Genomic DNA, 26,303 nt, shown 5'->3' on the forward strand with positions numbered 1-26,303 from the left:
ACAATAATCGGACAAATAAGACACTTGTGGCAAGCCAAATCCAAGTGTACTTATTTTACAATCATGTATTTTAGGCGGTCGCTCGAGAGCATCGAATGCGGCCACAGCCGACTGGTCAACCGCAGATTCGATCCGCCCTCGTCACTGTCACTTTTCGATGCGAGTGCATTTTACTAATGTTGCTACTAATAGAAAATATGTAGTATCAGAAAACTGTTAGAAAATATATTATAATAAAGTAGAAAAATGTAATCACAGCTGGATAACAATTTATTATCAATAAGATTTTTATGTAATGATAAGATGTAGATTTTTTTATATTCAAAATGATACAATTCGAGTTATTATGATAGTTATAATGTAAGTTTGTCGATTGAAACTTTGAAAAATAATTATAATCATTACTAATAAATGTCGACACTATTATTTATTGCAGTAAACAAAAATGAGAATTAATAAGATTCGATTTAAAGGTACTACATTTTCTAACACTTATTGAACGAACTAAGCTATAATGTTTATTCCATTTTTCATTATTCAAACAATTTTGAATCTTACAAAATTTCGTCTGTTTTATAGAATACTTATTATTATCATCTATATCGATGCCAGATTTGAGGTTTTAATATTTTTCAATACAATTATAGTCATATAATAAAAAAAGTTTACGCATGTCTTTTTGCTAAAGATAGAGAGATGAATTGAAGTTTTCCTATTTCTTTATACACATTTTTTCGAACATTTTTAATATTCTGAAAATTATCCGATCGAAAAGTTTATCATTTTTTTATTATTAAAGAATCAAATTGAGCTCATTATTGCTTTTTTTTCATCTGGAACGTTATTTTAAGGTATGCGACAGCGAGATAACATAACGAAGGATAAATTTGTTGCATCGAATGATTCTTTTCAAATAAGTCTCCTAATGTCACAAACAATATACTAGACGCTGTTTTATACAACATTGAACATACGTTTGATGAATTTATTTCGCGCTAATGCGTGAGTCATGTGCTATTTGGTGGTCTTTGAGATTTCTTTTCTGTCCGAACGTCTTGCCGCATGTCTCGCATGAAAGTACGATACCACTATGCGAGTTTTTGACATGTTTATTGAGATGAGTTTGATATTTAAATTTTTTTTCACAAAAATCACATGGATGGGTGATTCCATTGTGCTCCGCATCCATATGCCTTTTGAGACTATTCTTGTCTGAGAACGTCTTTTGGCATTTATTACATGGATGAGTAATTTTATGATGTATCGATTCGATGTGAGTTGTGAGGTGGTCTTTTCGAGTGAATGTCTTTCCACAAATGTCACATGCATGTCTAACACCATTATGCACCGATTCGATGTGCTTTCTAAGATTACTCTTGTCTGAGAATGTCTTTTGGCATATATCGCATGAATGCGTGATTTTACGATGTAACGAATCGATGTGTCTTTGAAGATGAGTCTTACATCTGAATGATTTTCCACATTCATCACATCGATACGTAATTTTATGATGGACCGAATGGACGTGAGTTTTGAGATCGCCACTTCGTTTATAAACATTTCCGCATATATCGCATGCATGTCTGACACCATTATGCACCGAATCGATGTGATTTCTGAGACTACCTTTATTTGTGAACTTCTTTCCGCAAATATCACACGCATATGTGACACCATTATGCACCGAACCGATATGATTTCTGAGATTACTCTTGGTTGAGAATGTCTTTGGGCATTTATCGCACGCATGTGAAATACCATTATGCACCGATTCTATGTGATATTTGAGACTACTCTTCTGTGAGAATGTCTTTTGGCATATATCGCATGGATGCGTGATTTTACGATGTAACGAATCGATGTGTCTTTGAAGATGACCCTTATATCTGAATGATTTCCCACATTCATCACATCGATACCTTATTTTACGATGCACCGAAGCGATGTGCCTTCCGAGATTACCCTTGTCTGAGAATTTCTTTGGGCATTTATCGCATGCATGTCTGACTTCATTATGCACCGAATCGGTGTGATTTCTGAGACTTTTCTTCTCTGAGAATGTCTTTTGGCATATATCGCACGCATGCCTTATTTTACGATGTACCGAATCGATGTGTCTTTGGAGATGACTCTTATATCCGAATGATTTTCTACATACATCACATGCAGGTGTGATATTGACATTACGGGCTGATTCAGTGTGAGTTTTTAACCTATGTTCGTAGTTCACCTCTTTTGAAACACTTCCTGTTTCATTTTTCTCGCTGAGTCCACGTCCGAAATTCAAATCAGTTTCTTTTTCGCTAAAAATTCCTTTCTTCGGCCCCGCGACAGTTTCTAATTTTATTTTGCTTCCGTTGTTATAAACATCGCTATCCTGACATTGATTGGGAGAAAAAACTTCAATTTTCGCAACTGCTAATAAATTGAGCTTCATGTCTCTACATTCCATTTCTATTTTCGGGTCGTCAAGTTCATTTTTATGATTTTCGTCGTATTCTTGAAAAAGCTCTTGTGTCTGAAAAAAATACATTATTAGGAAAATTTCATCAATGATAGTCAAACGTAGTTATTAACGCTTACTGAATTTTCTTGCCGAAACATCTTGTATTTAATATTTTTAGTAACTGGTGTTGGGTCAATTATTTTGTAATCATTATCATCATTGAAAGGTTCATCAAGAGGCTCATCTTTCACTCTGAAATAGATTGCATAAGATTACATGATTATGTTTTAATATTTTTATATTTTCATATTCATAAAATAAAAATTACTTCACGGTAGGATTTGATAGATTGCCCGATTCCATCTTGATGGCTGGAAATGTTATTTGCGACTAAATCAGTTCAATAACATTTACAAATCATGATGTGGAAATTGGAACCAGTATATAAACGAAGCAACTCAAGTTTCATAACAATGGGCAAATTACGTTATCGATCTACCTAATGAATAATAATTATTTTTCTAATCATAATATTTTATTTTCAAAGAAATCAAAAAAATATAAAAATGAGTTCATGAGCATTAATTATTTCATGTTCTAAAAAATGGAAGGATAATGATTCGTCCGCATGAAATGGATTCGATGAGTTGATCATGAAATTGGAATTACGATTCTTTATACTCTGAGTCACGTCCTTTAAGAAAGCTGAATACTAACTCACAAGCTGACAAATTTAACTCGGCAGCAATACTTTCGAAGTTCGGAGCAGCCGTGAGGTCGAATCTCAGAAGATTTACCACAGGACGTTACTTTGACGCTCATACCTCTGGCTATTTCCAGAGAACCTGAATTAGACTCTCCTCCGAGGAGTCTCAAGGAGAGGCTGTAATGATAGTAATTCGTGTACGACCGATGGTGATAATAACGGAACTTGGGAGTTTCTTTCCGAAAAACCACGGGAACGATCCAACGCGGCGGTGAAAGAACTCGAAGGAGAATATATGTGTGGCATTCCACGTCAACTCTCCCAGTGCCACGCGGAGCGGCAGAATTAAGCCAAATCACTGAATTTGCGAACCGCTATAAAAGTACTAAAATGCACCTAGAGAAAAAAACGAACCCATAATTTTGATCAGAAATCGCCTCAGCTTTCCGATGGTAAGGTCAGATTTTCCGAAATTTTCCGCTTTACCCGAGAAAATCGATGGGAAAACTTTAAAATCGATTATCTCAAAAACTTCATTTTTAAGATTTTTTTAAGTAGTCTAGATCGAAAGATCAGGAATTTTTCCATCTATATTGACATTTTCTAGAGAGGCATTTTTTGATTCTAGCGAGATATAGCGAGAGAAAGAAGAAAAAACGTGGTTTTTTCGCGCACGCGGGCGGTCGGACGCCACCAGCCGAACAAAAAACCACGTGCATTTTAGTACTTTTACAGCGATTCACAAATTTAGTGATTTGGCTCAATTTTACCGCGCCGTGCGGCACTGGGAGAGTTGACGTGAAATGCCACATATGCCTTTAGTTCGGTCACCGGCTTTGCACCTAAAGATCGTAGCATAGCGAGAGAGTCGAGTCTGATAGCAACGATGTTTGATAGCAAAATATAATTCTCACAATAGCATGGAGAGATAGCAAGTAACATTGAATACGAAAGAACATCCATAAAGCTTGTAGTGGCCGCAACTTCCCATAAATAATGAAACGAGCGATATTATAAGAAAAGAGCAGAACCCTCGATTTCGGCAACTTTCCCTGCATTGGAAGTGTTACGTGGACGTTATTTATATCTTTCCATATGTTACAGTGAAGTGACATAACGCATAGAAATTCATCACATAATTAATGAAAATTGACACTTGATCTTACTTTTTTATTTCTAACTTAATTCAACATAAATTTTAAACATTTATTAGGTCATATTGAGCGAGCGATGCGCCGCATCGATGTGAGCTCTGAGATTTCTTTTCTGTCCAAATGTCTTTCCGCATGTCTCGCATGAATGAGTGGTACCATTATGAGATAATCTGATATGTCTAGCGAGACTCGATTGATGTTTAAATTTTTTTCCACAGAAATCACATGCGCGGGTAGTTCCATTGTACTCCGCATCGATATGGGCTTTAAGACTTCTTTTCGCAGTAAATTTCTTTGTGCACATATCGCATGCGTGGGTGATTCCATTGTGTATCGCGTCCATATGCGTTTTGAGACTACTCTTGAATGAGAATGTCTTTTGACATATATCGCATGAATGAGTGATTTTACGATGTAACGAATAGATGTGGATTTTGAGATTCGTTTTCTGTGTGAATGTCTTTTGGCATACATCGCATGCATGCCTTATTTTACGATGTACCGAATCGATGTGTCTTTGGAGATGACTCTTAAATCTGAATGATTTTCTACATACATCACATGCAGGTTTGATATTGTCGTTACGGGCTGATTCAATGTGAGTTTTTAGCCTATGCTCGTAATTTAGCTCTTTTGAAACAGTTCCTTTTTCATTTTTCTCGTTGGGTCCACGTCCGAAATTAAAATCAGTTTCTTCTTCGCTAAAAATTTCTTTCTTCAGCACCCCGACAGTTTCTAGTTTAATTGTGCTTCCGGTTTCATACTCATCGCTATCCTGACATTGACTTGGAGAATAATCTTCTATTTTCGCCACTGCCAATAAATTCGGCTTCATGTCTGTACATTCCAATTCGATGTGAATGTCGTCAAGCTTATTTTCTTGAAACTCTTGGGTCTGAAAAATATTAAAGTTATGAGGGAAGGATCATTAAAACTTAACTGCTACAGTCGCCAATAATTATTAAATCTTACCGGGTTTTCTAGGAGGTACCTTTCGTACTTGACATTTTCAGTTACGGGTATCGCATCGATTGTTTCATAATTATTTTGGGTAAGCAAATCATCACAAGGCTCGACTTTCACTCTGAAATAATATTAATTAGATCATAAAATTACTTTTTAATATTTTTATGACGTCATCCTCACAAAATAAAAATTACCTAACAGCAGGATTGAATAAACCACTAGTTTCCATCTTACTCGTTGGAAATGTCTTTTGCGACTCAGTCTGTCAATACTACCGTTACAGGTCGAAATAGAACTCAAACAGATTTCAATAATATTTACTAATCATGATATGGAAATAGGAATCAATATAATCGGCGCAATATTACACTCGATCTAAACAACAATAATTTTTCCACAAATAATATTTTAGCACGAAGAAATGAAAAATTAGAAATCAAAAGTTAGTTTCTTATAATTGATAAAACAACGAAAAAAGGCTAATGGCTAATCGTTTTTTGATTATATATCTTTCGGTGTAAATGTCAAGTCATAAACTACCTTTACCTCACACGTGACATCAGCCTCTGGACTATTTGTCACTCGTACTTTTAAATCAATCGATGTCATTATATCCAATGCGGTTACTTTCGCGAGTTAATCTGAATACGATAATCGGACAAATAAGACACTTGTGGCAAGCCAAATCCAAGTTTACTTAGATTACAATTAATATGTAGGAGGTAGTCGCTCGAGAGCATCGAATGCGGCCACAGCCGACTGGTCTGCCGCAGATTCGATCCGCCCTCGTCACTGTCACTTTTCGATGCGAGTGCATACTAATATTGCTACTAATAGAAAATATGTAGTTTCAGAAAACTTTTAGAAAATATATAGTTAATTAGAAAAATGAAATCACATCTGGATAACAGTTTATTATCAATTAGATTTTAATATAATGATAAATGTAAGTTTCTATATATTCAACATGGTACAATTCGAGTTATTATGTTAGTTATAATGTAAGTTTGTCGATTGAAACTTTGAAAAATAATTATAATCATTACTAATAAATGTCGACACTATTATTTATTGCAGTAAACAAAAATGAGAATTAACAAGATTCGATTTAAAGGTACTACATTTTCCAACACTGATTGAACGAACGAAGCTATAATGTTTATTCAATTTTTCATTATTCAAACAATTTTGAATCTTACAAAATTTCGTCTGTTTTATATAATACTTATAATTATCATCTATATCGATGCCCAATTTGAGGTTTTAATATTTTTCAATACAATTATAGTCATTTAAAAAAAAAGTTTACACATGCCTTTTTGCGAAAGATAGAGAGATGAATTGAAGTTTTCCTATTTCTTTATACACATTTGTTTGAACATTTTTTCACATTCTGAAAAGAATCCGATCGAAAAGTTCATTATTTTTTTATTATTTAAGAATCAAATTGAGCTCATTAATACTGTTTTTTCATCTTGAACGTTATTTTTAGGTACGCGATAACGAGATTACATAACGAAGGAAAAAATTGTTGCATTGAATGATAATTTTCAAATAAGTCTCCTAAAGTCACAAACAATATACTAGACGCTGTTTTATTCAAAATTGAACATATGTTTGATCAATTTATTTCGCGCTAATGCGTGGGTGATGTGCAATTTGGTGGTCTTTGAGATTTCTTTTCTGTCCGAACGTCTTGCCGCATGTCTCGCATGCATGAGTAATACCATTATGCGACAATTTGACATGCTTATTGAGATAAGTTTGATATTTAAATTTTTTTTCACAGAAATCACATGGATGGGTGATTCCATTGTGCTCCGCATCCATATGCCTTTTGACACTACTCTTGTCTGAGAACGTCTTTTGGCATTTATTACATGGATGAGTAATTTTATGATGTATCGATTCGATGTGAGTTGTGAGGTGGTCTTTTCGAGTGAATGTCTTTCCACAAATGTCACATGCATGTCTAACACCATTATGCACCGTATCGATGTGATTTCTAAGATTACTCTTGTCTGAGAATGTCCTTTGGCATATATCGCATGAATGCGTGATTTTACGATGTACCGATTGTATGTGGATTTTGAGACTCGTTTTCTGTGTGAATGTCTTTTGGCATATATCGCATGAATGCGTGATTTTACGATGTAACGAATTGATGTGTCTTTGGAGATGAGTCTTACATCTGAATGATTTTCCACATTCATCACATCGATACCTTATTTTACGATGTACCGAATCTATGTGTTTTTTGAGATAACTCTTGTCTGAGAATGTCTTTTGGCATATATCGCATGTGTGCGTGATTTTATTATGCACCGAATCGATGTGCCTATTGAGATCACTTTTTGTTGAGAATGTCTTTTGGCATATATCGCATGGATGCCTTATTTTACGATGTACCGAATCGATGTGTCTTTGGAGATAACTCTTATATCTGAGTGATTTTCCACATTCATCACATCGATACCTTATTTTACGATGCACCGAATCGATGTGTCTTTGGAGAAGACTCTTATATCCGAATGATTTTTTACATACATCACATGCAGGTTTGATATTGCCGTTACGGGCTGATTCAGTGTGAGTTTTTAGCCTATGTTCGTAGTTCACCTCTTTTGAAACACTTCCTTTTTCATTTTTCTCGCTGAGTCCACGTCGGAAATTCAAATCAGTTTCTTCTTTACCAAAAACTTCTTTCTTCACTGTCCCGACAGTTTCGAGTTTTATTTTGCTTCCGTTTTTATAAACATCGCTATCCTGACATTGATTGGGAGAAAAAACTTCAATTTTCGCAACTGCCAATAAATTGGGCTTCAAGTCTCTACATTCCATTTCTATTTTCGGGTCATCAAGTTCATTTTTATGATTTTCGTCGTATTCTTGAAGAAGCTCTTGTGTCTGAAAAAAATACATTATTAGGAAAATTTCATCAATGATAGTCAAACGTAGTTATTAACGCTTACTGAATTTTCTTGCCGAAACATCACGTATTTAACATTTTTAGTAACTGGTATTGTGTCAATTATTTTGTAATCATTATCATCATTGAAAGGTTCATCAAGAGGCTCATCTTTCACTCTGAAATAGATTGGATAAGATTACATGATTATGTTTTAATATTTTTATATTTTCGTACTCATGAAATAAAAATTACTTCACGGTAGGATTTAATAGATGGCCCGATTCCATCTTGCTGGCTGGAAATGTTATTTGCGACTAACTGAGTTCAATAACATTCACAAATCATGATGTGGGAATGGAAACTAGTATATAAACGAAGCAACTCAAGTTTCATAACAACAGGACAATTACGTTATCGATCTACCTTGTGAATAATAATAATTTTTCTATTCATAATATTTTATTTTCAAAGAAATCAAAAAAATATGAAAATGAATTCATTAGCATTAATTATTTCATGTTCTAAAAAATGGAATGATAATATTTCGTCCGTATGAAATGGATTCGATCAGTTGATCATGGAATTGGAATTACGGTTATTTATACTCCGAGTCACATCCTTCAAGAAAGCCGAATACTACCTCCCAAGCTGACAAATTTGGCTCGGCAATAATACGTTCCAAGTTCGGAGCAGCCGAAAGGTCGAGTCTCACAAGATTTGCCAAAGGACGTTACTTTGACGCTCATACCTCTGGCTATTTCCAGAGAACCTGAATTAGACTCTCCTCCGAGGAATCTCAAGGAGAGGCTGCAATGATATGAATTCGTGTAAAACCGATGGTGATAATAACGGAATTTGGGAGTTCCTTTCCGAAGCACCACGGGGACGACCCAACTTGACGTTGAAAAAGCTCGAAGAACATATGGCTTTGATTTAGACATTGGCTTTGCACCGAGACATCGTACCATAGCGAGAGAGTCGAGTCTGATCTCGACGATGTTTCATAAATTTAAGTAAAAAAATAATTTTCACAATAGTGGAAAGATAGCAAGTAACATCGAGTACGAAAAAACATTCATAAAACTAATAACGGCCGCATTTTATCATAAATAAAAAAACTAGCGATATTATAAGGTAAACGGGTTTAACGCGCCAGCACGTCAATCATTGACTCCTGCAAGACTCTCGATTTTGGCAACTTTGTCTATTTGAAGTATAACTTGGACGTTTTTTATATCTTTCTATATGTAAATAACATAACACAGAGAAATTCGTCATAGAATCAATAAAAATTATTCATTGAGTCGTCTGAAGAGATACTCTTGATCTTACATTTGGATTTGTAACTTAATTCAACATAAATTTTGAACATTTTTTAGGTCTGATTGCGTGAGCGATGCGCCATATCGATGTGGGCTCTGAGATTTCTTTTCTGTCCAAATGTCTTTCCGCATGTCCCGCATGAATGGGTTATAACATTATGCGACGATTTCACATGCTTTTTGAGATGAGTTTTATATTTAAATTTTTTTTCACATGAATCACATGCGTGGGTGATTCCATTGTGCTCCGCATCGATATGGGCTTTAAGACTTCTTTTCGCAGTAAATTTCTTTGTGCACATATCACATGCATGCCTGACACCATTATGCACCGAATCGATGTGCTTTCTAAGATTACTCTTGTTTGAGAATGTCTTTTGGCATATATCGCATGCATGTCTGACACTATTATGCATCGCATCGATGTGGGTTTTAAGAAAACCTTTTTGAGTGAATGTCTTTCCACAAATGTCACATGCATGTCTGACTCGCTTGTGCACCGAATCGATGTGCCTATTGAGATCACTTTTTGTTGAGAATGTCTTTTGGCATATATCGCATTCTTGCCTTATTTTACGATGCACCGCATCGATGTGTCTTTGGAGATAACTCTTAAATCTAAATGATTTTCTACATACATCACATGCAAGTTTGATATTGCCGTTACAGGCTGATTCAGTGCGAGTTTTGAGCCTATGTTTAGAGTTCATCTCCTCTGAAACAGTTCCTTTTTCATTTTTTTCGCTGGGTCCACGTCCAAAATTCAAATCAGTTTCTTCTTCACCAAAATATTCTTTCTTCACAGACCCAACAGTTTCTAATTTAATTGTGCTTCCGGTTTTATATTCATCGCTATCCTGACATTGATTGGGAGAATGATCTTCAATTTTCGCAACCGCCAATAAATTGGGCTTCATTTCTGTACATTCCATTTCGATGTGAATGTCGTCAAGCTTATTTTCTTGAAACTCTTGGGTCTGAAAAAGATTAAAGTTATGAGGGACGGTTCATTGAAATTTAACTGCTACGGTCGAAAATAATTATTAAATCTTACCGAGTTTTCTTGAAGAAACCTTTCGTACTTGACATTTTCAGTTACGGGTATCTCGTCGATGGTTTCATAATTATTTTGGGTAAGCAAAACATCACAAGGCTCGATTTTCACTCTGAAATAATATTAATTAGATGATAAATTACGTTTTAATATTTTTATGACTTCATCCTCACAAAATAAAAATTACCTAACAGCAGGATTGAATAAACCACTAGTTTCCATCTTACTGGTTGGAAATGTCTTTTGCGACTCACTCTGGCAATACTACCGTTACGAGCCGAAATAGAACTCAAACTGATCTCAATAATATTTACTAATCATGATGTGAAAATTTGAATCAATATAATCGGGGCAATATTACACTCGATCTGAACGAAAATAATTTTTCCACAAATAATATTTTAGCACGAAGAAATTAAAAATTAGAAATCAAAAGTTGGTTTTTTATAATTGAAAAAACCACGATAAAAAAAGGCTAATCGAGATACAATTTTCATAAGGATTACAGATTACCTTATTTCAAGTCTTATATTGGTTTTTTGATTACATGTCCCCCGGTGTGAATGTCAAGTCATAAACTACCTTTACCTCACACGTGACATCAGCACTTGGACTATTTGTCACTCGTACTTTTAAATCAATCGATGTCATTATAGCCAATGCGGTTACTTTCGCGAGTTAATCTGAATACGATAATCGGACAAATAAGACACTTGTGGCAAGCCAAATCCAAGTTTACTTAGATTACAATTAATATGTAGGAGGTAGTCGCTCGAGAGCATCGAATGTGGCCACAGCCGACTGGTCTGCCGCAGATTCGATCCGCCCTCGTCACTGTCACTTTTCGATGCGAGTGCATACTAATGTTGCTACTTATAGAAAATATGTAGTTTCAGAAAACTATTAGAAAATATATAGTTAATTAGAAAAATGAAATCACAGCTGGATAACAGTTTATTATCAATTAGATTTTAATATAATGATAAATGTAAGTTTTTATTTATTCAAAATGGTACAATTCGAGTTATTATGTTAGTTATAATGTAAGTTTGTCGATTGAAACTTTGAAAAATAATTATAATCATTACTGATAAATGTCGACACTATTATTTATTGCAGTAAACAAAAATGAGAATTAATAAGATTCGATTTAAAGGTACTACATTTTTTAACACTTATTGAACGAACTAAGCTATAATGTTTATTCAATTTTTTATTATTCAAACAATTTTGAATCTTACAAAATTTCGTCTCGTTTATATAATACTTATAATTATCATCTATATCGATGCCCAATTTGAGGTTTTAATATTTTTCAATACAATTATAGTCATTTAAAAAAAAGTTTACACATGTCTTTTTGCTAAAGATCGAGAGAATAATAGTAATTTATGTAACAAGTGCCCAAAAGGCGTTTTTGGGCACAAGTGTGCGGAAAAAGACACGAGTACCGGCTATGCCGACAAGAGTGGGCGTTTTTTGCGCACACTGTGCGCAAAAAGCTGGGCACGTATTGCATACAAAATTTTATGCAATAGTAGGCGAGAAATACGTTTATTTAAATGAGGCGTTTTACCGCACACCTGTGTCCAAAATGAGGCATTTTACCGCACACAAGTATTCAAAAACGCTTTTTGCGCACTAAAAAATGTGCGAAAAAAGACATTTTTCGTGATACCATTGCATAAATGAATTTTTTCTATTTCTTTATACACATTTGTTCAAACATTTTTAAAATTCTGTAAAGGATTCGATCGAAAAGATCATCATTTTTTTATTATTAAAGAATCAAATTGAGCTCATGATTACTTTTTTTCCAACTTGAACGTTATTTTGTGGTATGTGACAGCGAGATAACATAACGAAGGATAAAATTGTTGCATCGAATGATTATTTTCGAAAAAGTCTCCTAATTTCACAAACAATATACTAGACGCTGTTTTATACAACATTGAACATACGTTTGATCAATTTATTTCGCGCTAATGCGTGGGTGATGTGCAATTTGGTGGTCTTTGAGATTTCTTTTCTGTCCGAACGACTTGCCGCATGTCTCGCATGCATGAGTAATACCATTATGCGACAATTTGACGTGCTTATTGAGTTGAGTTTGGTATTTAAATTTTTTTTCACAGAAATCACATGGATGGGTGATTCCATTGTGCTTTGCATCCATATGCTTTTTGAGATTACTTTTTCGTGTAAATTTATTTCCGCATATATTACATGCGTGAGTAATATTATTATGCATTGCATCGATGTGGGTTTTTAGATTCGTTTTCTGTGTGAATAACTTTCGACATATATCACATGCATGACTTATTTTATGATGCACCGAATCGATGTGTTTTTTGAGATCGCCTCTTCGTTTATAAACATTTCCGCAAATGTCGCATACATGACGGACATCATTATGCACCGAAATGAAGTGAGTTTTGAGATTACTCTTGTCTGAGAATGTCTTTTGGCATATATCGCATGCATGTCTGACCCCATAATGCACCGATTCGATGTGGGTTTTTAGATAACCCTTATCTGAGAATGTCTTTTGGCATATATCGCATGCATGTCTGACTTCATTATGCACCGAATCGATGTGATTTTTAAGATTACTCTTGTCTGAGAATGTCTTTTGGCATATATCGCATGCATGTCTGACGTCATTATGCACCGACTCGATGTGCTTTCTGAGATTACTCCTGTTTGAGAATGTCTTTTGGCATATATCGCATGCATGCCTGACACAATTATGCACCGACTCGATGTGCTTTCTGAGATTACTCCTGTTTGAGAATGTCTTTTGGCATACATCACATGGATGTATAATTTTATAATGCACTGAATCACTGTGTATTTTAAGATTATTTTTATTTGAGAATGTCTTTAGGCATATATCGCATGAATGCGTGATTTTACGATGCACCGAATCGATGTGCCTACTGAGATGACCTCTAAGTTTGAACACTTTTCCGCAAATATCACATGCAGGTTTGATATTGCCGTTACGGGCTGATTCAGTGTGAGTTTTGAGCCTATGTTTAGAGTTCATCTCCTTTGAAACATTTCCTTTTTCATTTTTTTCGCTGGGTCCACGTCCAAAATTCAAATCAGTTTCTTCTTCACCAAAATATTCTTTCTTCACAGACCCAACAGTTTCTAATTTAATGGTGCTTCCGGTTTTATACTCATCTCTATCTAGCCATTGACTTGGAGAATAATCTTCAATTTTCGCAACCGCCAATAAATTGGGCTTCATGTCTGTACATTCCATTTCGATGTGAATGTCGTCAAGTTCCTTTTCTTGAAGCTCTTGGGTCTGAAAAGGATTAAAGTTATGAGGGACGGTTCATTAAAATTTAACTGCTACGGTCGAAAATAATTATTAAATCTTACCGAGTTTTCTTGAAGAAACCTTTCGTACTTGACATTTTCAGTTACGGGTATCTCGTCGATGGTTTCATAATTATTTTGGGTAAGCAAAACATCACAAGGCTCGATTTTCACTCTGAAATAATATTAATTAGATGATGAATTACGTTTTAATATTTTTATGACTTCATCCTCACAAAATAAAAATTACCTAACAGCAGGATTGAATAAACCACTAGTTTCCATCTTACTCGTTGGAAATGTCTTTTGCGACTACCTCTGTCAATACTACCGTTACGAGTCGAAATAGAACTCAAACTGATCTCAATAATATTTACTAATCATGATATGGAAATAGGAATCAATATAATCGGGGCAATATTACACTCGATATACCCCGTGAACAACAGTAACTTTTTCACAAATAATATTTTAGCATGAAGAAATTAAAAATTAGAAATCAAAAGTTAATTTCTTATAATTGATAAAACAACGAAAAAAGGCTATTGGCTAATCGTTTTTTGATTATATATCTTCCGGTGTGAATGTCAAGTCATAAACTACCTTTACCTCACACGTGACATCAGCACCTCGACTATGTGTCACTCGTACTTTTAAATCAATCGATGTCATTATACCCAATGCGGTTACTTTCGCGAGTTAATCTGAATACGATAATCGGACAAATAAGACACTTGTGGCAAGCCAAATCCAAGTTTACTTAGATTACAATCAATCTGTAGTCGCTCGAGAGCATCGAATGTGGCCACAGCCTACTGGTCTGCCGCAGAATCGATCCGCCCTCATCACTTTCGCCTTTCGATTCCAGCGTATACGGCCACTTATATATCGTCCGAACGTATTTTTATTCATCCGACTCAATATGCAACTGCACCTGTTTTTGTTACCAGCCTGCATCATCTCAGAAAAAACCCTCTGATCGATGTGCCGCTCTCTCTCTCTCTCTTATAATTTTCGACTTTATTTTAAGACCGTCGTTGCGCACGGAACAATTTTTGCCGCGCAAATTAGCGAGAAGGGAAGCTTCGGTTTCCCCTCTCTACTTTTTTCATACACGTTCTCTTTACGACGCGACGAGACTCTTTTCATTCGCGAATATAATTTTTTTTCGGGCGTCGCGACGCTCTCGGCGATGCGCGTCTTTTACGAAACAAACGAAACAAAAACAAAAACCATCAACGCAGGGCGTTTACATCGTGCACAAAGCAACTCGGCGCGCTTTTTTTCACTTTGATGCTCATTAGCGATATAAATACATAATTTAAGTACATGTATCCCATGCAAAGAAAGAAGAAGCCCAACTAAGGAAAAATCTATCTTTGGCAATTTCTTTTCTCTATTTCTCTCTCTTTGGCTGTCAATCAACATCAATTATATACAGTGTATGTACTCTGTGCTGCTGCAGTAACGTCGCGGAGAAACAACGGTAGTAGTCGAAAGAAAAACATATAGTATTACATGACGCTCGCGCGCGCGCGCGCGCGATCAATGAAAATACCGCACGAAAGCCCAGAAAGAGCGAGCATCGATGCTCTCTCGAAGCTTTTTGAGTAAACATTTTTACTTTATATAGGTATTCGTTCCGAGACAAAAGTCTCGTTAGCCCGTCTCGAACGAATAAGAAAGCTTTTATCATACATGTACGTAGAGGCAGCTTCGAGATTTTATTTTTGCGCGAACAAAGGTTACTATAATGTGTACGAAAAATCGAAAGCTCTACTATATACTATATATATTCAAGCCCTGTGGGTGCGCCGATGCACGCGCGAAAGAAGACGTTCTATTAATAGATTCGACTCTCGCAATGTAGGAGCGAAGGGATCGAAGGTCACCGCGTGCAGTATTATTACGGGGGAATACATTATGATACACACACGAGTCACGAGGAATGTCGTTTGACGCGTTATCGCGACAGCGGAAAAATGTTTTCTCTGTAGCTGTGAGAAATTTTTTTTTTTCGTTCACTTTTGACGAATGGATGATTTAATGATAAATTCATACCTGCTGAAGAGCTGGTTACACCGAATCTAGTAAAAGTATTATGAAAAAATAAAATATTTCATGACGCGTAGTTTTGATGGCATTGTCGTGTTTAAAAAAATCATTTCTTTTATTTTCTCAATTTTCAATAACAACATATCATTTCATATACTTCTTGAAGTTCAATAGATAGCTGTGGTGCATAATGCCATATAATTCTAATGACCCAATCGTGTCTTCATAACGCATCGATAACTTCGAAAAATTAGCGAAGAGCATATTGAGTGTTTTTCGTTCTGCGGTGTGCCGGTGCGGCGCATGCATCGCTCCACACGTGTGTTCCGCCAATATTGATGAGTGATTTCTGTGCTGTGAGCAGCGTTGTTAGAACGAGCCGCAAACATGGCTGCCTCACTGTTTTATCGACTCGACTTCGTTGACTTTCTACGTGTAGCCAACTTTGAGAATCACGAACATGTGCAGGTGTATATACACGCTCTTTTGGAAACAAAAGTTTAGAAATAAAGAAAACTCTTTGAATTCGTTTCAACAGCTAATTTATTTTTTTTTCATAGATTAATATATAAGCATCATTTTCAATGATTGTTTTTAACTGTTCAAAATTCTTAGTTTCGACAGTATCGTCATTTGCGTGATACCATACGTTTTCAATATTTAAAAAAGCCGAATAATGTCCTTCATTTATGGTGTTACCGTGGTGAGCGATACCACTTCTTAAAAAATAAACGGCATCGGATGAATTATTTATTTTTCTGAAAAAACAACGAAATAGTCGCGTGTACATGTACAAGTTATAGTGTATGCTTTACAAAGTATATTTGAAATTGCCCGCACTCATAAGTTGGCTACACCGAAAAAGTCAACGAAGTCGAGTCGATAAAACAGTGAGGCAGCCATGTTTGCGGCTCGTTCTAACAACGCTGGCTGTGAGCCTGAGCAGGTCGCACATAACCTGGCACTTTTTTAGCTTGGGCGCAGTTTTTTTTTCTCAAAATTATAGCGAGCTCGACACAGGCGACTTCTCGCCAGTTTTTCCGTGCTACTTCTAAGCGAGGAGTATGGAATCCAGCGATTCATTCAATTGGGCTGTCAGGTAACTCTCAATTTACGCGAATATAATTAGAAAATTATCGAAACAAAATACTTAATCTTATTGGGGTTATTATTTCAGAGTGAAAGAGGAGCCTGGTGATGTGTCGATTAACAAAAATAATTCTGAAATGAATGACGAAGAACAAGATGTTAAAAACTTCCAACTCTTGCCATTTCCACGAGAAAATTCGGTAAGTGTTGATAATCGTATGTAGCTCGTATTGTAGGTTTTTGCCCATGAAAATTGTCACAGCTTTAATTTATCGGCAGATCGATACGTTTCAACAATGTTACGTAAAACAAGAAAGTCAACTAGTTGACGAAATGGAAATACTTGTTGAATGTCAAGGCGTCAAGCCCAATATGGATTCATTGGCAGTCAAGAAAATTGAAGAAGACTCTCAAAATTTCTTCAAGGGCATGAAGTACAATGATGTTTATAAAACTCAAAACACGATTAAAATGGAACCCAAGGAGGAAGTACAACAGGCATCTTTTGTGAACACTGCAGAAGAATCGAATTTGAATTCAGACTGTAAACGTGGTGAAGAAAATAAAACAAGAAAAATAACAAAAGAGTTGAACAACAAACTTAACCTCAAAAGAAACCAAGGTGCGATGCATATAAATGATATAACTTACATGTGTGAAACACGCGGAAAATATTTCTCAGCTATGGGCAATCTGAACAAGCATGTCATATCAATGCATCATGGTATTACCCACTCATGTGATCAATGCGGAAAGTCTTTTACTCAAAAAGGTAATCTCAAAGGCCACATTGATGCAGTCCACAAGCGTTTCACACCTTCATGTGATTTATGTGGAAAATCATATAGATATAAGAGTCATGTTCAAAGACACATCGATTCGGTACATCGCAAAATAACGTATGGATGTGATGTATGTGGAAAATCATTCAGATATAAGAATCATATCAAAACCCACATAGAATCGGTGCATAGTAAAATCACGCATCCATGTGATATATGCCAAAAGACATTCACACAGAAAACGAATCTCAAAGTCCACATCGATTCGGTGCATAATGGTGTCAGTCACGCATGTAACACTTGCGGAAATGTTTTTAAACGAAGAGGCAATCTCAAAACTCACGTCGATGTGGTGCATCATCATATCACGCATCCATGTGATATGTGCCAAAAGACATTCACACAGAAAACGAATCTCAAAGCCCACATCGAAACGGTGCATAATAAAATTACGCACACATGTGATATTTGCGGAAAGAAGTTCACAAAGAAAGGTAGTCTCAGAAATCACATCGATTCGGTGCATAATGGTGTCAGATTTGCGTGTGATGTATGCCAAAATACATTTTCACACAAGGGTTATCTAAAAAAACATATTGATTTAGTGCACAATCAAATCCGACATGCATGTGATATATGCCAAAAGACATTCTCAGTCAAGAGTACTCTTAAAATACATATCGAATCGGTGCATAATGGTGTCAGACATGCATGTGATATTTGTGGAAAGAAGTTCACAAAGAAAGGTAGTCTCAGAAATCACATCGATTCGGTGCATAATGTGGTGCATAATAGTGTCCGACATCCGTGCGATATATGCCAAAAGACATTCTCAGACAAGGGTTACCTCAAAAAGCACATCGATTCGATGCATCGTAAAATGAGGCATGCATGTGATATATGCCAGAAGATATTCACACAGAAAACGAATCTGAAAACCCACATGGATTCGGCGCATCATAAAATCACGCATTCATGTGATAAATGCCCAAAGACATATTCAAACAAGATTAGTCTCAAAAAACACATCGAATCGGTGCACTATAAAATTACGCATCCATGTGATATTTGCGGAAAGAAGTTCACAGATAAATGTAGCATTAAAAGACACATCGTTAGAATGCACAAAAGTGATCTATCTACGTGATGAAAAATCAAAAACAAGGGCTACTTCAAATACCACATAGACTCGTGAACGTTCACTGAAGGATCATCTCATGTACCGCAATAATCAAATTCAAGCTTGCATCAATTGCCCTAAATTTTACGAGATTTGTTTCGTGGTTTACTAACGTTTATCAGAGCTGGATCGTTTCGTAACTGTTAACGTTATTTGACACATCAATTTTTCAGAAAAATTCGAAGATTCAAGTATAAAAAAAAAACAACAACAATATTTAAGTTTAAAAAAATATGAGCCGAATACATTCGGTAAGTTATTTATTTAATTACAAAGATTTTCAACAAATTGTTGGTATTGATATTTTATTTAATTTTATATAATCTTTAAGTTATGAATAAATGTAGAATCACGAATAATGGAAAAAGACATAAAATGTAATTTATTTGCTTGTTCTAAAAATTTGATGTAACTTTGAAGAATTTCCAATTGTAATAAAAAAAATTTCAATAACTAAATCACCCAAGACTCGACGAATCTTAATAATGTTACCAATTTTCCATTTTCACTATTTATTCAACCGTATGAATAATCAAGCATCTCTAAATCCAATAAACTTCAAAGATAAAAAGCGTCGGACAACCTCTTTCAATCAGAAGTCGTCCATGGTATCGGTCTGGACTGTTTCGCGCCGAAACACGCGCCCATGTAACAACGTATAATCGACCTTGAGTCTCGCTCGCGCGGTACACTATATATACAACACGCGCATTACAACAATGTACTACATGGATGAGCACTCGTCACCTCGATAACTGGCGCGTGTACATCGTCTTACATGGTACATAATTGAAAAGTGTATATAGAGTAGCGTATATAGAGAAGCGGACGCGAAAAAGCTCCTATACGCGCGCGCTTATTTATAAGCTTTTCGTTTAGCAGCTGTCACGCGTACACAGCTCGTTACCCGCAGGCCTATACTGCTGTATAGAAGCGCGAAAAGTCGACGCGTGACTCGTGTGGTTGTATACGGATATCTCTTTTGTTCGAAATTCGTTCGATTTTCGTTCGAAAAATATTATTTTTATCATTATTATTATTTTATCTCGAGTTGTAGCACGAAGACGTACATTATAGATACGTAAAGTTATATGTGGGTCAAGTATTTACATCCTCGAGTGATGAATGACCGTATTGTGTATTATATCTCGAACGTACTACTACTACTTCTCTCTCGTCTATATCGCGCAAAAATCAAATCTCTGCTCGTTATCGTCGTCTTGTTTCTTTAGCAAAGTGTTTGGATCTTGTAAAAGGCGAGAATACATTACCGAGCTTTCGAAAGCCGAGCAGAAAAAAGAAAGAAAGAAGACCAAAGCGTAATAGCAATGATAATAATAACGATGATATTATAAAAAGTTGATCGTCAGTCGTCGAGGGATCTTGAAAGGTTTTTAATATAGTACACCGCGAAACGATACGTTATTTATATTGCGCGCATCGACGTATACGTGCGTTACGACAAAAGATTTATGGAGAAAAAGTGGGCGAGCTTGCGGCGCAACCTTAATTATCGTTACCGGATTTCGAGTCTCGTGCACTTGTGCAAGCTGTACACGAAAAAAAATTTAACAATGAAAAAAATGAGAAACGCGCCGAATATTAAAACGATTGCGAATCACGCTTGTAGTATACGGGCGAAAAAAAGGCGACTCGTCGTCGCAGTCGTCGTATTGTATAGAGCTCGCGGCAGCGGAAATGCATGTATCAGAGGCAATTTCGGGGGCGCAGCAGAGAAATCTCGGAACTCGAAAATCCATTAGCGCGGCCGCGTGACCGTGAAACATATACGCATACACATTGCAAAAAATCCCGAAAAAAAAATAAAGGATGAAAAAAGAGTCGGAATATTCAGGGGATTATAATAAAACTAATAAAAAATAAAGTCGAGAGCTTCCTGTTTTGCGAATCCTAGAGCCGCAAAATTGATGTCTCCGGGGTTCGCATCTTTTTCTCTCTAAAACGCGTATGATGTATACGTGTATATATATCGTCCACCCGCAAAAGCAAAAGTAACAAAAAAAAAAAAAAATTAAAAGCAATGTCTCCGTGGATCGTGTCGCGCGATCGATCATTAAACGCTCTCTCGGGGCTGCCGCGCGATCGAGGCGCTCGTTTCGCAGCTGCGCTCATTATTATTTTACACTCGCACACACAAACACAATTTATATCAACGAACATGGGCGATTGTGTGTTATATTCCTCCTCCTTCTCCTCTCAATGCGACAGCGGCTCGATGTATCGCGACAGTAGGCGGAGTTTCTTTCGCGTGTATTATACACACGCGATAATTGACGATCATCTCTCTGCCATTTCTTTCTCTCTCTCTCTGTCTCGCTCTTTTCTTTTCAGTTGTCTTTATGTCTGTGCTCGCATTTATACATACATCGTTTTACGATTCGCAAGTGCGTGCTACGACTCGCGAACTCGATACGAAAAACAAAGCAAAATATTGCGAAATAACCGTCGACGGTGCGATCAAGAATGTAACCATCATTTTTTCGTTTCATTATTAATAAAGAGATAGAAAAAAAAGATCGTGCGCAATATATTTCAAACATACGCGGTCACCCGGAGAACAAAAAACGAACACGCGCGCGCGTAAATGAGTTAACAGCCACCCACCCAGGCGCGCGCGCACTAGCGTGAGAACCACCGAGTGCATCGACTTTCGTACGATATGCATACCTCGAGCTCGTCTTCGAAGTCATACGCATATATTTTTAGATTACAACTTGCGTTGTCCCCGGCCCGAGGCGCGTATAGTAAGCAAAGAAGAAAAAAAACCGAAGAAAAAGAAAAAAAACGGGGGAAAAGATATTCGTCATCGTTTGTCAGACAAGACAGAGAGAAAGAGAGAGGGACAGAGCACGCGAGCTGGGAAATCGACTCGCGTGTGACACCGCGCGCGATCGCCGTGTGTAAACACACAAACACAAGTTCGGCGTGCGTTAATAGCTGGAAAAAATGGTGTAAATCAGCTTCATTGGCCGCGATTATCGAGTCGTACTCGAAAACGAGAGAATTTCCAACGCGTCATCGTCGTAAATCGATCGGCGTGCGCGCGAGCTCTTATATACTAAGCTACACTCGACACTTGACACTTTACAAATCCGAAACTCGATACTATTACGCGTGCACCAATGAGCGAGACACACACGCTTTCACGATCTTAATACAAGAGAGTCGAGCTTTAATCAATTAATTAATTAATTAATCGTTTCTTTTATTATCTGAATTGGTGTCGACGCGTACATGCAATAAATCACGGCTGACCACAGTGCCGAGATTCGATCGATGACATCCCTATATTGTTCTCTTAATTACGAGACATCAACAGGTGTCGATTCATTCACGCTTGGATCACCACACCAGAGCACACGTGCCACACAAAGGCGGAGCTTGTATACGATACACAATTATAGAAAGTCACACCTGCGCGCACCCGTGGCGGCGCTTACCACTGTATACAGCTTCAACCTGTTGCGTTCTCCTCTCTTTTCTCCGCGCTATACGAATATCGTATATATAATGGCGCGCGATCGAGGGAAACAAAAATAAATCATCCACCGATTCTTGTTATTAATTTTGTTGTTGTTTTTTTTTGTTCGTTCGTCTCTTCTATACCGAGAAGTTCGCTTATATACATACGAGTTATATACGAGCTGAAGATGATAGGCAGTCTAAAGTCGTAATGTATCTCGAACTTGTCTCTCAGTGCGATACGTATAATGTATATATTTCGAAGATAATTGCCTTTCGCGTTTACGTAAGCTCCTATAGAACGAACTATTAATTACAAGAGAAACACGCACACGCACAGCCTATATAAACGAGCAAATTTTTGGCCTCGGTGTGTATGTGTTTAGTGTCGCGACTCGACTTGGTAGATTTATTATACGCCTCAATAATAATTTTGTATATTCGCTCGTATATATTCAATTCTGAGGTCACCTCGATAAACGTATCATCGTGTGTATATCATCCCTAATAAGGAGTTGCTTCTTTTTTTTTATTATTTTTTTTTCTTCGCGAACCGATATAAATATTTTAATAACAATCATCAAAGCCTCGCGCGAGCGAGTTTACTTTGCCGCGAAAGAGATCTCTCGCGTCGTACGGCACATCATCAACGCATACATACACACAGGCGCGTATAATAATAATATAAGCTGAAAGCCTCTCTCTGGAAACCAAAAAAAGACATGAAAGGAGGATCGCGCGAGTTCGCGTGGTTATATACCGCATATACAGCCGCCGGAGCCAACTACTGCATTAAAATCGCGCGAGCATGCAGAAAAAATAGCAGAGAGAGAGAGGAGCGTCGTCGGGACAAAGCGACGCCTTTTGGACGAGAAGCGAAAAAAAAAATGAGGCGAAGATTCCCCTGTATGTATGTGACGCAGAGGCAGGAGCTTTTTTTCTGTCGTATAAGCCGAAGTCAAAGTTTACGTTTATGTATGCGCGCGTATATAGTGTACCTTTCAACTTTTCTCCTAATTCGGTTGTATATTAATGTAGAATTAAGGCGTATTTATAAAAAAACAACGAAATAAGATCCGCTGCTTCTCGTTATTATTGCATCGGTAAGAAAAAATAAAAAGTAGTAAAGCGTGCAGTAGCAGCAGCAGCAGCAGCAGCGAACAATATTTAATGAGTTAAATAAAACAGAAAGAAAAAAAATATATTTTCGCAAATATTCAGGCACATCTGCTCGCCAGACACGCCATCCTCGTAATATGCAGTTGTTTTATTTTCTTTCTTTTTTTTTCCTGAAGCTCGAGCGACATCTCGTGCACAATGCATATTAGCTGGAGATGCATGGGAGAATGCATATACAGCATATATTCCGTAACAATCATTATGAGTCTCGCTGCCGTGGCAGTTTAGTTGCTCTTACTCGCCCTCCTGCGCAGATATCTTGTACTCTTGATAAAGAAAAAATGTTAAGTTCTGTAAGATATATTTTCCCTCTGATATTAAAAATCGATATCGGTTATAAATCGGTAAAAAATGAGCAATATTTTTTTATCTCAGCAGTGGATCTCGATGAAAGCGATTATTTAATTTTTATCCTTTCGGATCGGTAAACGCGAAGCACATGTGGCTGTCATCCGATGCTCGGCTCAGCGACACAACCTTCACCTACAAGTGTATAAACAATCGGACAGGCTGCGCAATTGGCCTCGATTTTTTAGACCTGTTGATGTTTTTAACGCATCGTCGTTATTTCTTCATTTCTGACGATTTTTATTTCCAATTTATAAATCGGATGAAGAAGGAAGATAATTCGCGTACTTCGTGACTCTTTCCAGATTAAATGATAATTCAAGGATTTACAATAGTAAATTTAATTCTGAAGAGTTTGAAAAAATTACGGCCATAACGATCGCCATCCCAAAAACTGCAACCGCACAATTATGACGACTTCATTTAGACCTTGCGAGCGACGCGCATAGTCCTACCCCAAATTATACCGCCCGATCGGACCCGTGCGTGTGTGCCAAAAATAGACGAGACCCGACGTGAAAAAAACTCGCAGTCGCTCACGAGCGAGGCGCGCGCACACACACACACAAAGGAGGATGATAGCTCTAACCACGCCGAAAAACGAAGGGGGAGACGTCCCGAGGAAAAAAAAAGTCAAGAGTTCACCGTGGCACACATATAAGTCACTGTAAAAAAAAAAAAAAATAAGCCACTTTGCCGAACTCGAGAGCTCGTAAATATTGACTCGACCCAAGGCGTGAGAGAGACTGGGGATCAAGATTCACCGATGATGACGATGATACGATACACGATGATAGCTCGAGAATTAATTGCTTCGGCTACTGTATCACAGTCGTGGGAGACAATTAATTTTGCCAATGACAAATTGCTACATACACACCATGCTTGACGATGATTACGGTAACAAAGAGCCAATATTTTGCGTTATTCAATTTTGAATTAATTTTGTGTGATTGTTTAAAAATATAGTTTTTTTTTATTGTTATGATTAATATAAAATGATAATGTAAAATGTTTTAAATAACATTACTATTAATGAATTGTTTTTATACATTTTTCCATCACAATTATATGTTGAGAATGTCAAGCTTATTTCGAATGATTTTGAAATGATCTAACGCTACTTTGAGTCTTCGCCACTAGATGTCGAGCACATTTATCGGTAAATCTGCAAGTGGCAAAGAACGAGCAACGGTATATGTAAGTCAAAGCGTCGTATTTGTCGATACCTGTCGGTATTTGTCGCTACGGCCAGACGGGATCTCAACCCAAGGTCGGTTAATAAATTGTAAATAATAATAATAATAATAATACCAGTTTAGACCACGTCCTAGGACCCTTTTAATAAAGAGTTTACCTGTTAAATAAACGCAGCGGCGTGTCAACGACATCTCCAGATAAAAAATTTCATAATATCCCTTCGAGTACAGCCACAACGCGTAACACACATATGCCCTAATACAAGCATGTTTTTGCGCGAGAATAGCCAAAAATCGAAATAAATATGATATTCAGGGCTCGATGCGTGTACGTATGTGTGCTATATAGTACTCTCGAGACAGTCGGTCACGTGCGCGCTTATATATGCGCGACGCGCGGCGCTAAAATAATTCTTCGCCGCATGTGGCAGGCACATTGCAACGACTCGCATGCAACAGGTTATTGTGTTTTTGAAAAATATCATATACGCGTATCTAGTGTATAGTAAGAGACGCGTGCCGATCTTCTACACGCACAAAAACTCTATACATACCTGCGGATTCGCGAGCATATGCGCCCCGAAGACATCCTTACACGCGGCGCACTTGTTCGTCCTCGCGCGTATCGTAACGCCGACCGAGTCTTATTTATAGGCTCGACGATTTTTGACCCGCGCGCCAGCAGTGGCATCAACAAGTGCACGCGAGTCTAAGTGTCAAATGTTCAGCATGTGTGCGAGGGTATGCTTGCGCGCGAGCGAGGAGTTTAAGTGTTATGCGTTGGTTACACATGCCCTGTGTGACCTGTGGGGGGGTATGCCTATTACGAATTATTACGTCAATTCGAGGCAAGAGATAAGTCGATATACAAGGTGCAGGTATTGTTGTGAGTTTAATTAAAAGAGTAGGAAGTAGGTAGTCCTCTTGAGAAAATGCCCAACTGGCCCTCGTGTTCATTTATCGGTTTTCGAGTTGTTTATCTTTTTTTTTATAATTTTTACAAATTTAGTTTGAATTAGTTCATGAAATTTATTCTTAAACAGTCGCTTATTATGAATGATAAAGGAATATATTTAAACAAACACATTCTACCCGAAAT

General features: G+C 36.9%; 4 protein-coding genes across 7 annotated transcripts; 1 reads left to right on the plus strand and 3 right to left on the minus strand.

Annotated features, from left to right (window-relative positions):
• Positions 1-408: 408 nt before the first annotated feature.
• On the minus strand, positions 409-8,524 carry LOC106648452 (zinc finger protein OZF-like). Of its 4 annotated transcripts, none has more exons than XM_023460116.1 (4): positions 3,116-3,146; positions 2,775-2,945; positions 2,584-2,698; positions 409-2,518 (listed from the first exon to the last, which is right to left on the minus strand). In XM_023460116.1, the coding sequence occupies exons 2-4, from the start codon at positions 2,807-2,809 to the stop codon at positions 986-988; spliced, it is 1,683 nt and encodes a 560-aa protein (XP_023315884.1). In that variant the 5' UTR covers positions 2,810-2,945; positions 3,116-3,146; the 3' UTR covers positions 409-985. The 4 variants fall into 4 exon arrangements, with proteins under 4 accessions (XP_023315884.1, XP_023315886.1, XP_014220858.2 ...); XM_023460118.1 differs by lacking the exons at positions 409-2,518; positions 2,584-2,698; positions 3,116-3,146 and adding exons at positions 7,892-8,179; positions 8,245-8,359; positions 8,436-8,524 and having other exon boundaries at positions 2,805-2,945; XM_014365372.2 differs by lacking the exons at positions 409-2,518; positions 2,584-2,698; positions 2,775-2,945; positions 3,116-3,146 and adding exons at positions 6,348-8,179; positions 8,245-8,359; positions 8,436-8,524.
• An 842-nt stretch (positions 8,525-9,366) lies between these two features.
• On the minus strand, positions 9,367-10,902 carry LOC106648451 (zinc finger protein 39-like). The gene is made up of 3 exons (XM_023460120.1): positions 10,747-10,902; positions 10,560-10,671; positions 9,367-10,482 (listed from the first exon to the last, which is right to left on the minus strand). The coding sequence occupies exons 1-3, from the start codon at positions 10,779-10,781 to the stop codon at positions 9,559-9,561; spliced, it is 1,071 nt and encodes a 356-aa protein (XP_023315888.1). The 5' UTR covers positions 10,782-10,902; the 3' UTR covers positions 9,367-9,558.
• A 2,434-nt stretch (positions 10,903-13,336) lies between these two features.
• Positions 13,337-14,255, minus strand: LOC106653673 (zinc finger and BTB domain-containing protein 49-like). Its single transcript, XM_023460114.1, has 4 exons — positions 14,140-14,255; positions 13,953-14,064; positions 13,399-13,875; positions 13,337-13,342 (listed from the first exon to the last, which is right to left on the minus strand). Exons 1-4 carry the CDS (start codon positions 14,172-14,174, stop codon positions 13,337-13,339), a joined length of 630 nt encoding a protein of 209 aa, XP_023315882.1. The 5' UTR covers positions 14,175-14,255.
• A 2,641-nt stretch (positions 14,256-16,896) lies between these two features.
• On the plus strand, positions 16,897-19,123 carry LOC106653674 (gastrula zinc finger protein XlCGF57.1-like). The gene is made up of 3 exons (XM_014373206.2): positions 16,897-17,043; positions 17,122-17,233; positions 17,313-19,123. The coding sequence occupies exons 1-3, from the start codon at positions 17,009-17,011 to the stop codon at positions 18,960-18,962; spliced, it is 1,797 nt and encodes a 598-aa protein (XP_014228692.1). The 5' UTR covers positions 16,897-17,008; the 3' UTR covers positions 18,963-19,123.
• Positions 19,124-26,303: the final 7,180 nt, after the last annotated feature.

Source organism: Trichogramma pretiosum, unplaced genomic scaffold (genome assembly GCF_000599845.2).
Source record: "Trichogramma pretiosum strain Unisexual culture from Peru unplaced genomic scaffold, Tpre_2.0 scaffold89, whole genome shotgun sequence".
Lineage (NCBI taxonomy): Eukaryota > Metazoa > Arthropoda > Insecta > Hymenoptera > Trichogrammatidae > Trichogramma > Trichogramma pretiosum.